Here is a 13,025-nt window from a genome sequence, read left to right as displayed (position 1 = left end):
TGTATCTATTAATTTTGTGGTGCTTGCTATACGATTATGACACTATTTGTAAAAGATCCTATGAGTTGTGTCACAGTGTTCAATAACAACTAAGTGGGTGCCTTCAGTACCGCCAGGCATTCAGCAGCATATGTTGGGAACTAATAAAGATGAATTATTTTCCAAACAATATTGTTTTATTGAGTAATGAAAACACTTCAAAAAAAATTCTGTACAAGTTAAAAACAAAAACATTAAAAACTTAATAAATTCCTGGATCAGAGCTTACTGAAGGGGGTGTGACATTAATGTCCACTTACATCTTCCAACATGATATGTTACCTTTGTTTTGTCAGCCTAAGTGTTATCTTATCTTATCTGTACTCATTCACTACGTAGCTACAGTTTTAATGATTTATAATTATCAAAGTGCTTAATCTCACTATTTACAATTACTCATTTTATATTTCTATATTATAAGTCAGTATATGAGGGAGAGTTATGGGAAACATGATTCTTTAATGTCAACATTTCCTACCTTCTTTAAATGTTTTTTTTTCACTTGAAGTCCAGTTTTATTTGTGAGTCATTACAAAGCAACTTGGTTAGAATTTTTCCTGTGAATGCGTTTTGAGTGGTGGCTCGATTTTATGGTCTTAATAGTTGCTTTTAATGATACCCCAACAATGTCCACTGAAGGTAGGACAAAGTAATGGGTTTAATCTGCAGCAAGGGAGATTTAAATGAGATATTAGGGAAAGCTTTCTAACTACAAGGGTAGTTAAGCATTGGAATAGAGTTCCAAGGGAGCTTGTGAAATCCCCATAATTGGAGGTTTTTCAGAGGAGGTTGGAGAAACACCTGCCAGGGATGGTCTAGGTTTACTTGGTCCTGTTTCAGCGCAGGGGGTTAGACTTGCTGATCTTTCAAGGGTTCTTCCAGCCTTACATATCTATGATTCTAATATAGGAGAAACTGTAATGTGTATGTGGTTTTATATATTTAATGAGAGCAGCCATTTGTTGGGCTACTGTATTTGCCAGCAAATAAAGTGCTTTACAACTGTGCTATTTCTACTTCATGCTTTAGTGTATGCATCAGAAACCTCAGTTCTTTCAGTTTTTCCTCCCCGTGAGTGATTCTACAATCTCCCAAATTAAAAGGAATTTGTTGTTTTATGAGCTCATCTCAACAGGGGAGAGAGACTTACCCTGGAAGAAGCTGGAAAACATTGGTTATATTACTTCACAATCAATGCAAAAAATAGTTGCTCAGGTTGAAACCCTCTAAAATGTTTCTTTGAACAAAAGATACCTTTAAAGCTGCTAAATCAAATTATTATGGTTGCCTGAGAATTCAAAACTCTAAATACTTTTATAGATGTTTTCATAATCTATGATAAGAAAAACATTGTAACAAATTCTTCAGAAAGTAAATAAATTATCTTAACCTGTTGGTCTGATCTTTCAGTTTACAAGTGTAACTACCTGGCATTGAAGAGAACCCACTCTTGTTAACTTTGTCTCTTTATCATATAATTTCTAAATTTCTTACATTTTAAAATTGACTTTTATTGATGTGACTAGCATTTCAGGAATTAAGACTTTCACAAGTGGTTTAAATCTTTGTTTTGGTTGCTTGTTAAAGTTCTTGTGGAGTAATAATCAGCCATTTCCCATTTGTAGGTTTACCCTGGCTATTCACCTTTAATGTGAAGTTTTATCCTCCTGATCCTTCACAGTTGACTGAAGACATTACCAGGTATGCATATTTTAATATAAACCTTGATAATCAGTGTTTTTTATATTGTACACTCTGCAAGTCAACAACTTTACTTGCTTCCTGTGTTTTGAATTCACATTGCAGATTTTCTCTCCCCGCAACTCCCCTCCCTCATAGATTAAGGGAACAGAGAGGCTCTAGGTGTGGGAGGAAACTGGGGAACTTATCCTGGGCACAGACTTCAGGATGGCCGTGGAAGTTTAAATATTCTGTCTGCTGCTACAGCACAGTTTGACTATACTGTGCAGTGCTGCTGCTTTTTGTAGCCAGCAGGAAGTAAGTAGGAGTTGCAGACTTTGCATGATGACATCACACAGCTTTTCTTGCCCCCAGTTCACAGCATGAGCAGTCCTGAGCTGGGGTGAGAACTGGGACTCAGTGGATCTGATAAGGCCTCCAAGGGAGCTCCCAAATGACGGGGGGGAAAGCTACTTGAAATGGGGGGAGGGTCTAATGAAGGAGTCCAGAAGGAAGAGGGAGAAAGTAAAAATTATAGCAAGAAACCAGAGGATGAGGATAGAGGTGGGATAGAGTGAAGCAGCATGATAGCAAGGAGACCAGAAAAGGGAAGGAACCTCTTAAGGGTCAGGGGCGTGGAGCCAGTGGATGTTAAGGGGCTGCTTCTATGTTCGGATGTAAGAAGTAGGGTAACTTGTGTTGATATGAGTACTAAGCTCAAAGATGTTAAGGTGCTTTATATGCTAACTCTATATTAAACATAAACTGAATTGCTGAGAATACATTTTCATAGATATGTAACCCTTCTGCCCCTCTGAGTTAGCAGCAGCAACAAGGGCTGGGTTCAGTATCTAGGGGTTCCGTTTCAATAACACAATGCAAAACCGGCTCGAGCCCCCAGCCAGTGACCTGGGACAATTACATACCACCCCTCGCGGGCCTCTAGGAGGCAATACTTCCCCTCTCGCAAGCACGGAGTCTGAGTGTAGCAAAATCCTTTTAATAAAGGAGGAAAACAGTGCGGCATTAGTTGAGGAAACACCACAAACAGGATTCATAACACAAACCATGAGCAAAAGACCCACCCCCACGTAAGTTTGGCAGTGTCCTTTTCCCCTCAGGGTCTTGAGTCCAGCAACCCCAAAATCACCCAAAAGTCCAACAAACCAAAAGTCTCTGTCCCTGGTCAGTGCAGCCCCAGAGTTCAAAAGTTTTTCTGCAGAGTTTCCTCCCCTCCCCTCCGCCAGCCTGGGTGGAAATAGGGAGGGAAAAGGGGGCGCGCTGGGTGTTAAGGGGCACCTTACATGGTTGAAGGCCGACTGCCCCACCTCTCTGTGGGGTTCTGCTGCAGCCTTCACCACGAACTGCTCCGCTCTACCAGCCGCGCCGCTCCACTCCACTCCTCCAGCCATCCTATGAGCTGCTCCAGCCATCTCCGCCAACTGCTCAGCTCCGCTCCTCTCTGTTCCACTCGCTGTTCTGTGATCCGCTCCAACCGTCTCACAACTGCTCCACTCTGCCAGCTGCTTAGCAATATCTTCAGGCTCCCCCACTGGTTAACACAGCACTCAGTGATCTCAGCTCAGTAATTTTAGCTCTTTAGTGACTTCAGTTCTTAGTGATTTCTGCTTGTAGTAGGGGAGCCCCAGTGCTGGTGCACCATTGGCCCAAAGTGAATTCAGCACAGCAGCCTGTAACTAGATTCTTAATGGAATCAAAATTAGCTCTGCTATTCAACAGTGGAGAGAGGAGGTAGTGCAATTGGTGTTTCAGGCCCTGAAAAGGGGCCCATACCATCAGGTACACATACCTGTCCCCAACCTCTCTCTATTCACTGGGTTTTGGAACCCATGTCCCTTGTCTAGCGAGTGCTACTTAGTTGATGGTGAGTCCCTCTGTCATAAAACAGTTTCACTGGCCTTGATTCACATAATCAGGGTAACAACACTTTATTCTTCCTGCCCCAATAACAGAGAAACTGGAGATCCTACAGCAGCTAAAGTGACCATTTGGGCAGCTGTGGGCTCATGCTAGGTGGGGTGGCTGTGCCTATGCGCACAAGACCAGCCCCTGAAGTTCTTTTCCACACTTGCCACAATTCACCACCAGATGTCAGGTTAGAGCTCATCCTGACTCTGCTTACAGATAGGTATTAGAGATGGTAACAAACACACAAACTAAGATAGTACAACAGAATTATTATCCTTTATTGTTTCTTTATGATAGCACCCACTATGTGCTACATGCTTTTCAGACAACCAAGGAGGAAGAATCTGATAACAGAGAAAAGTAGAAAGAGTTTAAAGAAAATGGGAAATATTTTTTTCCTCAAGAGTTGTCTTGGTTTACTGTTGCAACATTAACATTGTAATTTGCTTAAGTGTTTTGAGGGGGATACAGAAATAGTCCAGATAATTTATTTTTTGTTGTCAAACATTTATCAAATAGAATTTGTTAAATACAGTATGTAGCAAACACAGACTGTGTGACAATGGTATATAAAGGATTTATTGGTACTTGTTTAAAATTATTTATATAACTCACCACTTAGTAGCTTCCTCATTTGTGAGAAAAATGACCACTCCAAACATACGATATACAAAACAAACTACATATACAGTCTATAATTGTCTCTCATTCCACATGTAGTAGTATAGCTAATTGTATTAGTGTTCAATTAATCTAAAACACAAACTTTAGGTGTCCACGCTGGCTATAAACTATTTTCAGGAAATTAAGTTGGGCTTTTAGATTATGTTCAATTAATGTAAATAGTGTTATTCTTGATTATCTTTGAAATTTTCTAAATCCCCAATACTTTGAGCTTCACTATGAATTCAAAATAAACTAGTAAAAAATAAAATGTACTTTTGTTTAGTATGTCATGTAAGATTACTTTGTGTGTGCATGGCATAAGGCTTTATGGACAAGAGTTGCAAGGTACAAGATAAATGTAATTACTCACATGGATACAACCTGTGTGAGGGATGCAAGTGTTCACTGCTTATTGATATAATAATGTTGTAAGGCATGACTGGCTGGATTACATGGTGCAAACACATTTAGATATATTACTGAAGTTTTAAAACCAAACCCTAGATTTCAAGGAAAAAATCATCCATTTTTAAATGGATTGTACCTAGGATGACCAGACAGCAAATGTGAAAAATTGGGATGGGGGTGGGAGGTTATAGGAGCCTATATGAGAGAGACACACAAATCGGGACTGTCCCTACAAAATCTGGACATCTGGTCACCCTAATTGTACCAAGCCTGAAAATGAACATGACAGAGTTGGTAAGCAAGTTTTATTATGTAAAGCTCGACACATACTGCTCATTTGTACTGGGAACCAGAATATTTCTAATTCAGCTGATTTATGAAAGATATATTGATTCTCGTATTAAAACTGTAACTCCAAATCCTTTGTTTTTAGTTGATAAAATCTATCAGAAATGGAACTTTGTCTCTGTGTAATGGTTCTGTCAGTGCATTTGGTTTTTAAAAAACAGACTATTGGAACTACATGTTTGGACAGATTTTACTCAGCTTTGTGCATGTGTGCTCTCACAGATATCCTGCAGGAATATTTCTGCTTACCCTAAGTAACTTTTTTTCCTTTTTGCAGATATTTCCTGTGCCTACAGCTTCGTCAGGATATTGCTTCTGGCCGACTGCCATGTTCTTTTGTGACTCATGCCCTCCTTGGTTCATATACTCTGCAGGCCGAGCTAGGCGACTATGATTCAGAGGAGCACAGTAACCATTACATCAGCGAATTCCAATTTGCACCCAATCAAACAAAAGAGATGGAGGACAAAGTAGTAGAACTGCACAAAACACACAGGTGTGTCAGACCTGGTGGGAATAAAATATGTTGATATGGTCTTGGTTACATCTGTCATTTCTTTTGATCTTAAAGATATGTATAAAATTGTTAGATTGAAGAAGTTTAGCACTACTATGAAAGTCTTACATACTATATAGCTACAACATTTTTCTTATATGCATTTAAATGGAACTTGTCTTTAGTTTGACTTTCTTTTCATCTTTTTTTTTTCCTTCTGTTTATTAAAGCCCCTTAGTAGGCCTTCCATCAAAAAAGTCAATTATGGATGGCTTCTTGCTTTAGCCAGTAAAAATAGCAATAAACATTTCAGCTGGGAAAGGTTTGAAGCTATATTTCATGATACGGGCTTTTTTACTTACTTTTTAAGAATGATTGTCTGAATTTATTTTGTTCAGAGATGTTTTGAATAATATGAAGAAAACATTTAGAATCTGAAATTTTTCATTTAAATTAGCTACAATTATTCAGTCTCTAAACTAGCTACCTTTGGTTTATTAAAAATACATTTGTCATCGGATTATGAGGAGCCATTTTATGACTGACGTGCAGATAGAATTAAAGTCCCAAAGTCTCATTACGTGAAAAATATAAGTACATTGGCAATTGCTTTCAGTCAGCAAAATAGATCATACATTTCTTTGCATTGCCCATAGGCCAAACCCAGTGCCCTGAACTATACGCTCTTTGTAATGTTCTTTTTTACCTTAAATAAACCACGGTCACTGTTTTAGTTTTGTTGATGATAGGAAAAATTATTCATGTTCCCCTCATACTGACAGAAGGATGGTTGTCTTTTGTTAGATAAATGCTATGAACGTAGATTGTAAGCTCCTTGGGGCAGGAATAGTCTTTTTGTTCTGTTTGTACAGCATCTAGCACAATGGGTTTCCTGGTCCATGATTAGGCATTACCATAATACAAATAATAATAATAATGATAATAAAAAATGAGTGAAGTCCTGAGCTATATTGGGAGCAAAAACCCCACTGTCTTCAGTGGGGCCACAATTTGGGAACATTATTGCTCTCTCAATACTGTACAGTTAATAGCAAAGTGTGCAGTCTAAGTCAGAAAAGGTTAACCTTTCCATGTTGAACATTTGAGAAAATAAATGTACCTTATTTATTGATCTTGGCATTATAAAGGATACCAGTAAAATTCTGAAATTCACACCTCAGCGAAGTGGGGGGGAGGATAGATTCCTACCTTTGGTGGTGGTACTGTTTGACCTGGACACGGTTTTCTGCAAGGATGGCTTACCAGGGAAGCAAAGCATTTTAAATGTCTAAGGATCTGTCCTGGCAACTGAAAAAGATCAATATATTTAAATGAAAGACTAGAATATGGAATATTCCAGAATGCAGTAAAAATTATGTAGCACCTGTAAAGCACTGAGATCCATGATGGTCATGCTTGTGACTTTCTCTTTTCCTGATAAGTTAGTGAATGTGTCTTTAGGAGAGTGGTATGTATTTTTTAAAAGATCTTTATAATTGAAAACAAAACCGTGCTAGCCACAGCCCTTCTTTTAGGGCAGTTGGGGAGAACATCTACTCCAGTGTCACAGAGGGGGCTGGGAAAACTCAGCAGATAACTGTTTAACATGATCCAAAGTGACTTTTCAATCTTATAAGTTCATAAAAAATACTGCTTGAGTTATATTGAGTCATGGAAGAGATCCTTGATTCTGTTTGTGGGAGAGGTGAGGGAAAACTGGAAGCCAGTTCTTTGAAGTGGAAAAAGTGTTTGTTTGTTTGTTTGGTGGGGGGATGTTTGAGTAGGTTATAATTAAAATTGTGTTGCAGCACTAAAGATAGTAAATGCTATTAAGAATATAATATACCATGAATGAAAATATACATACCTACGACTTTGGGGAGAGAAATACAGATAAGTGCAAAAGTACTCATGATTTAGACTCCTCTAATCTGACATATTTAACATACCCTAAATGTAACTGTTTTCACTAGGTTTTACTATCTTGATATTTATTTTTAACAGTAAACTGAAGGCATCTTTTAATGGTTCTAGGGGCTTGACTCCAGCACAGGCAGATTCTCATTTCTTAGAAAACGCCAAGAGGCTTTCCATGTATGGAGTGGATTTACATCATGCCAAGGTATTGAACTATTTTTTTCTGAAAAATACTTGCCATTACAGAGCACAATAAACATGGGCCACTCAACCTGAAGATATATGTACATTTAAGGATACGTAAATGCAAGCCCTTCATCTGCTATACTATCTGGCAGTCATATTAATTGTTCAGTTTACAGGCATAGGGACCATGAGAGTTTATCTTCAGTCTAGGATTATTTAGCCTATGTGGCTCCATACTTACAGATTGGGAAAAATATTCTTAGGAGCAACGAAGTTTGTTTTAAATGTCAAATGTTTATCTCAGTGATAGGCTTGGAGAGGCAAAGTGGAGCCTAAAATGTGTCTTTAATGTTGTTTTTTTTTATACCAGTGGAAGTTAAGTACAGATTTTTAATCTAGATGGTTGGAAATGAACTTCCATTTTTATTGATATTTTAATTTTGAAAAGTAAACAAACATTAATATAATCCAATTTTAAAAAATCTATGTTCTCAGAACATCAGTAACAAAATTCATTTAATGGACTCAGAATGCTAAATTAATCCAATATTTAAAAAGAGAAGCTAAAGTCAGATTTTTTTATATATAGTGTAAAAATACTAGAGAAACCTTCTGCTTTATTCAGTGGAACTTGGAAAGGTAGTTGGGTCTTGTAAAAAGTTTTTGTAATTTGATTAATGGCCTTTCCCAGTTGCTCTTGGAAACATTTAATGTAGGTACGCTAGTCTTTACTGGAGATGTATGGTAAATACATCTGCAACCTTATTTCCACCACTAGTAGAAGTTCATGATGCCAGCTCGCTCTGGTCTTGAATGGCTTTAAGAATTTTCACTCTTTCAGTGGTTCTAATGCTTGCAGTTACTCCACAGCGATTTCTCATGGCAAGTAAAAGCTCTGACAAGAACTCTATTTTCTGAAATCAATTTTCAGCCCTTAGAATTCTACCAATCAATCTAGAATTTAGTGACACCTGGATGTGAGCACTTCGTATTATTGCTAGTTGGTTGGGAGGATGTTGGTATTTGTGCTATAATGTGGGGAAGTCTCTTCTCAAGACTTGCATTACATGCAATTCCTATGAATAAGCATTTGCTTCTGTAAACTGATAAACTGAGATCAGACATTGTCATCGGGCCAAAATGATTAAAATGCTATCTGCCAGCACCTTGATTGAAGTGGCTAAGCTGTCATTGTCAGCCAAATATCCACTTCCTTCTCCATCTTAATTGAAGTAATAGTTATATATAACTGCACAATATGATATAACCAACCTGCTCTATTTTTCATAAAATCTGTTTGCAAGCCCTTTCATTTTTTTCTTCTCCCTTTAATGCTTGCTGAAACATTTGCTAACATCCATCACATTTCTACTGCTGATCAGTTTCTAATCTGTTTTTTATGTGGCCCCCATCACCATCATTTTGGTGTGTTTTCTAAATTTGTAGCATGTACACTGCAGGAGTCCCAACCTTGTTTCTAAGATTAATAAATGCAGATTTTTTCCTGCTGTTGTGTACCTTTTCTTTGCAACCCCATTTGGCATTACTGTAATTTCAACATGAAACCAGTGTAATCAACATCCCTCCTCCCAAGTGTATTAACATAGTTAACTCCATGAAATATCATTATTTAAATTTTGTCTAAAATTCTCATTTGCGGTAGGATTCAGAAGGTGTGGACATCATGCTGGGTGTATGCGCTAATGGGCTACTTATTTACAAGGATAGACTCAGAATCAACCGTTTTGCTTGGCCCAAAATTTTGAAAATCTCTTATAAACGCAGTAACTTCTACATCAAAGTCAGGCCAGCAGAGGTAAGTAGGGCTTTTATTCATTTCTTGCAGTTCTGTTCATAAACAGCTTGTGATGTTTTATAGAAAATTGTGGTCAACCTTTCTGCTGCTGTTCAAGAGTGAAAGCTAAGGTTCAGCCCACCAGCAAGATGTTTTCCAAACTTCCCCAGGTGTTCTGGCAGGGAGTTCAAATGTGGGATTTATATCAGCAACTGTTTGGGAATAAAGGATCTCTGAATCCTCTTCATAGATGACCAGTCATACCAAATACTTACATGTGGTATTCTAATTAATGAATTCATCAACTAGCTAGCTCCTTTTATTTACTTACTTGAAGTCAATTAAAAATATAAGTAGCTTTTACATGAAATGCTGTGAACTGTAACCATGCTAATGGAGATTGCTATATGTCAATAGATTGTGATTAATACAAAATCGTAATTTGAAAAAAAAATCTCTCTCCCTCTTTACGTCTTGTGATTCTTAGACATAGATGTATTGTCCATCCATGTGTACATCTTGTACTTACATTTACATAACATTTTTGGCTTAGAAATTATGACAAACTTAATATGCTGTGTAGCTTGAACACTGCCTAGTACAGTATTTAGTGGACTACGGGGAGAAAGTGTGCATGACTGCTGCTACAGTTCTCAGCACAATTGGCTTTCTGCAGTATGTATGTGTATATATAATATATATTTTTAATTCTGGGCAGTTCTGGGCAGCTAGTCATGAAACTTGCAAAGAAAACTATTGGTTTTCCCAAAGAAGAGCCATTAGTAAGTACTGATAGGAAGTGATAATGTGATTATTATCCTGCATGAGTAGTCCACCCGGTGCAATTATATTAGAAGTATGGAAATTTTGAGACATTTTGAGTCTCAAGAAAGGAGAATTAGTGCTTGTTGTGGTAATGGAAATGTCTGAACTCACTCAGCCTGCTAAGCTAGCCAGCTTTCAGGAAATGTGTTAATTTTGTGGCTCCTTTCCAGCTGGAACAGTTTGAAAGCACCATTGGGTTCAAATTGCCAAACCATCGGGCTGCTAAAAGGTTATGGAAGGTTTGTGTGGAGCACCATACTTTCTACAGGTAAATACTCAGTCTTATCCCCCTTCTTCTAAAAGTCAAAACTATTTTTATTTTTCTCAGGAAAGTGTGTGTGGGAGACTATATTTTCTCCACTTGTTTTGCATCCAGTTCTGGCTCCCATTGAAACATGTGAAAGATACACATAGATCACTGATCCTAAACTATTAATTTTTAATATCTTAGATAAAAGGTTAATTAAATTCAACTTTATAGCTCAATTCCTACTTGACCATCCAGATCTGCATGAGTAAGAATGTAGCTCGCTAAGATTTCAGTTTGTGCAGCAGCTGAACACCTAAGAGGAAACCAAAACTTGCAAGAACCAAGCCACTGTCTGGATAGGAGGCCTTTTTAAGCATCAGGTCCCCTTATCACTGGGCACTATATGCAGTAGTAGTTGGGACCACATGCTGCCATCTTTTCAGTGTGTATTTGCTAAAGACTTCTCTAGTTACTGGGGCAGGGACTTGAACTTGAGGGTCTCTTGTCCTATGTGAGTGCCCCAACTAGCAGGCTATAGAGTAATTCTCACGCGCTTTCCTTGCCCAATGATTATCAATTGTCATTCATAATGGCAATTCTTAGTCATTAGAACAGGGAATGAGAGTGAAAATGGCTCTATAGGTGCTACTTGGAGCACACACCTATGATGTCGGAGACCCAGGTTCAAGCCCTGATCCAATTACTATTTATAAAAAGTAGAACAGCTTCAATAGGAGAGAATGAGAATATCCCATAGCCCAATAGCTAGGCCACTCTCCTGCGGTTTAGGAGACCAAAGTTCAAATCCCTTTTCCTCATGAGGCAGAAGGGGGCGTTGAAACTTGGTCTCCCATATCCTGGGTGAGTACCCAGATCATTGGGTCAAAGGTGATTGGGGGGAGCCTCCTCCCCCGTTCCTGCTTCTTTTCATGATTCTTTTCCTTAGCTTTTGTAGAAATGCCCAAAATTGAAACAAAATTTCAAGTTCAGTCAAAACAAAATATTTCATCTTGACCCAGAGCAAAAAAAATTAGACTTTTTTTTATTTTCAAGGATTTTTTTTGAAAAATTTTCTCTTCAGTTTGATCTGAATATACCTTTTTCAATTTTTCAGAATTGCCAGTAAACCAAAAACATCTATTATTTGTCCAGCTCTAGTTTGCACGCTAGTTATATACCCAACTACAACTACATTAAGAATATAACCACTGCATTTCCCATGGGAATATATGCCCTTGCTAATTGTATTGATATCTTGTTTGCCCTCCCAGACTTTCAAGGAATGCTTTATTTTCAAATTTACTGTCAAATTTCTCCTGAAAACAGGAAATCTTCCTGTACATGATTAAATTGTATACTTACATTTACACTGTAGCAGCCCAGAATCTGTTAAGTAAAAGGACAGCCTGTATTTTTGTGCAGTACTTGTCACAAGGAGTGAACAAGTTGCCCTTGTTAAATGCTTTCTTCAGAAAAAATATACCACAACAATTCATTGTGCTGTATTTCAGAAAATAAACCTGCTCACAAATAAATTTAAGTTGAGAGATATTGCAGTTATTGTTTAGCCTCCTATTAGTAACTCTCGAACAAACATGTTCCTCTAATATTTTTCAGCTCCTTCTACCTTTTGGAATATTTGAAAGTGGGTAATGTGAGATTACTCCAGATTGACAGTGTACACTCTCATAAGCCTTGCAGTGAACATGAAAGCAGTTAAATAATATAGCCATCTCGCTAGACAGCTTTTTGTGGCAGATGTATATTTTCTAATGGGAGCGATGTGGTTATAGTGGATCGCAAATTAACTATGAGTCAACAATGTAATACTGTTGTGAAAAAAGCAAGCATAATTCTGGACTGTATTAGCAGGAGTGTTGTGAGCAAGACACAAGATGTAATTATTCTACTCTACTCAGTGCTAATAAGGCCTCAACTGGAGTACTGTGTCCAGTTCTGGGCACCATACTTTGGGAAAGACGTGGACAAATTGGAGACAGTCCAGAGGAGAGCAGTAAAAATTATTAAAAGTCAAACATGATTTATGAAAGAAGATTGGAAAAAAACTGGGTTTGTTTAGTCTGGAGAAGACTGAGTGGGGAACATAATGATATTCAAGTACGTAGAAGGTTGTTATAAAGAGAAGGGTGATAAATTGTGCTCCTTATCCACTGAGGACAGGATAAGAAATAATGGACTTAAATTGCAACAAAGGAAATTTAGGTTAGACATTAGGAAAAACCGTTTAACAATAAGTGTAGTTAAGCACTGGAACATATTACTTAGGGAAGTTGTGGAATCTCCCTCACTGGAGGTTTTTAAGAAGAGGTTAGACAAACTCTTGTCTAGATAGTCCTGCCTCAGTGCAGAGAAGTGGAGTAGATAACATATCGAGGTCCCTTCCAGTTCTAAATTTCTATAATTCTAATATTTGTGTAGCTTTAGCCAATTATATTAATTGGCAGTAGAAATTGGAATTTCCCTTC

General features: G+C 37.8%; 1 protein-coding gene across 12 annotated transcripts in view; it reads left to right on the top strand.

Annotated features, from left to right (window-relative positions):
* The window catches only part of EPB41L2 (erythrocyte membrane protein band 4.1 like 2), a 245,713-nt gene that overhangs the window by 184,465 nt on the left and 48,223 nt on the right, over positions 1-13,025 (top strand). For all 12 annotated transcript variants that reach the window (XM_045009893.1, XM_045009892.1, XM_045009904.1 and 9 more), the window contains 5 exons: positions 1,665-1,740; positions 5,348-5,566; positions 7,601-7,688; positions 9,333-9,485; positions 10,460-10,557. In XM_045009893.1, coding sequence (XP_044865828.1) covers positions 1,665-1,740; positions 5,348-5,566; positions 7,601-7,688; positions 9,333-9,485; positions 10,460-10,557 — 634 coding nt within the window. The remainder of the gene's footprint in view (positions 1-1,664; positions 1,741-5,347; positions 5,567-7,600; positions 7,689-9,332; positions 9,486-10,459; positions 10,558-13,025) is intronic.

This window comes from Mauremys mutica, chromosome 3 (assembly GCF_020497125.1).
Source record: "Mauremys mutica isolate MM-2020 ecotype Southern chromosome 3, ASM2049712v1, whole genome shotgun sequence".
Classification (NCBI taxonomy): Eukaryota; Metazoa; Chordata; order Testudines; family Geoemydidae; genus Mauremys; species Mauremys mutica.
Note: the sequence above shows the minus strand (reverse complement) of the source record. Positions and strands in the feature narration are given on the sequence as shown.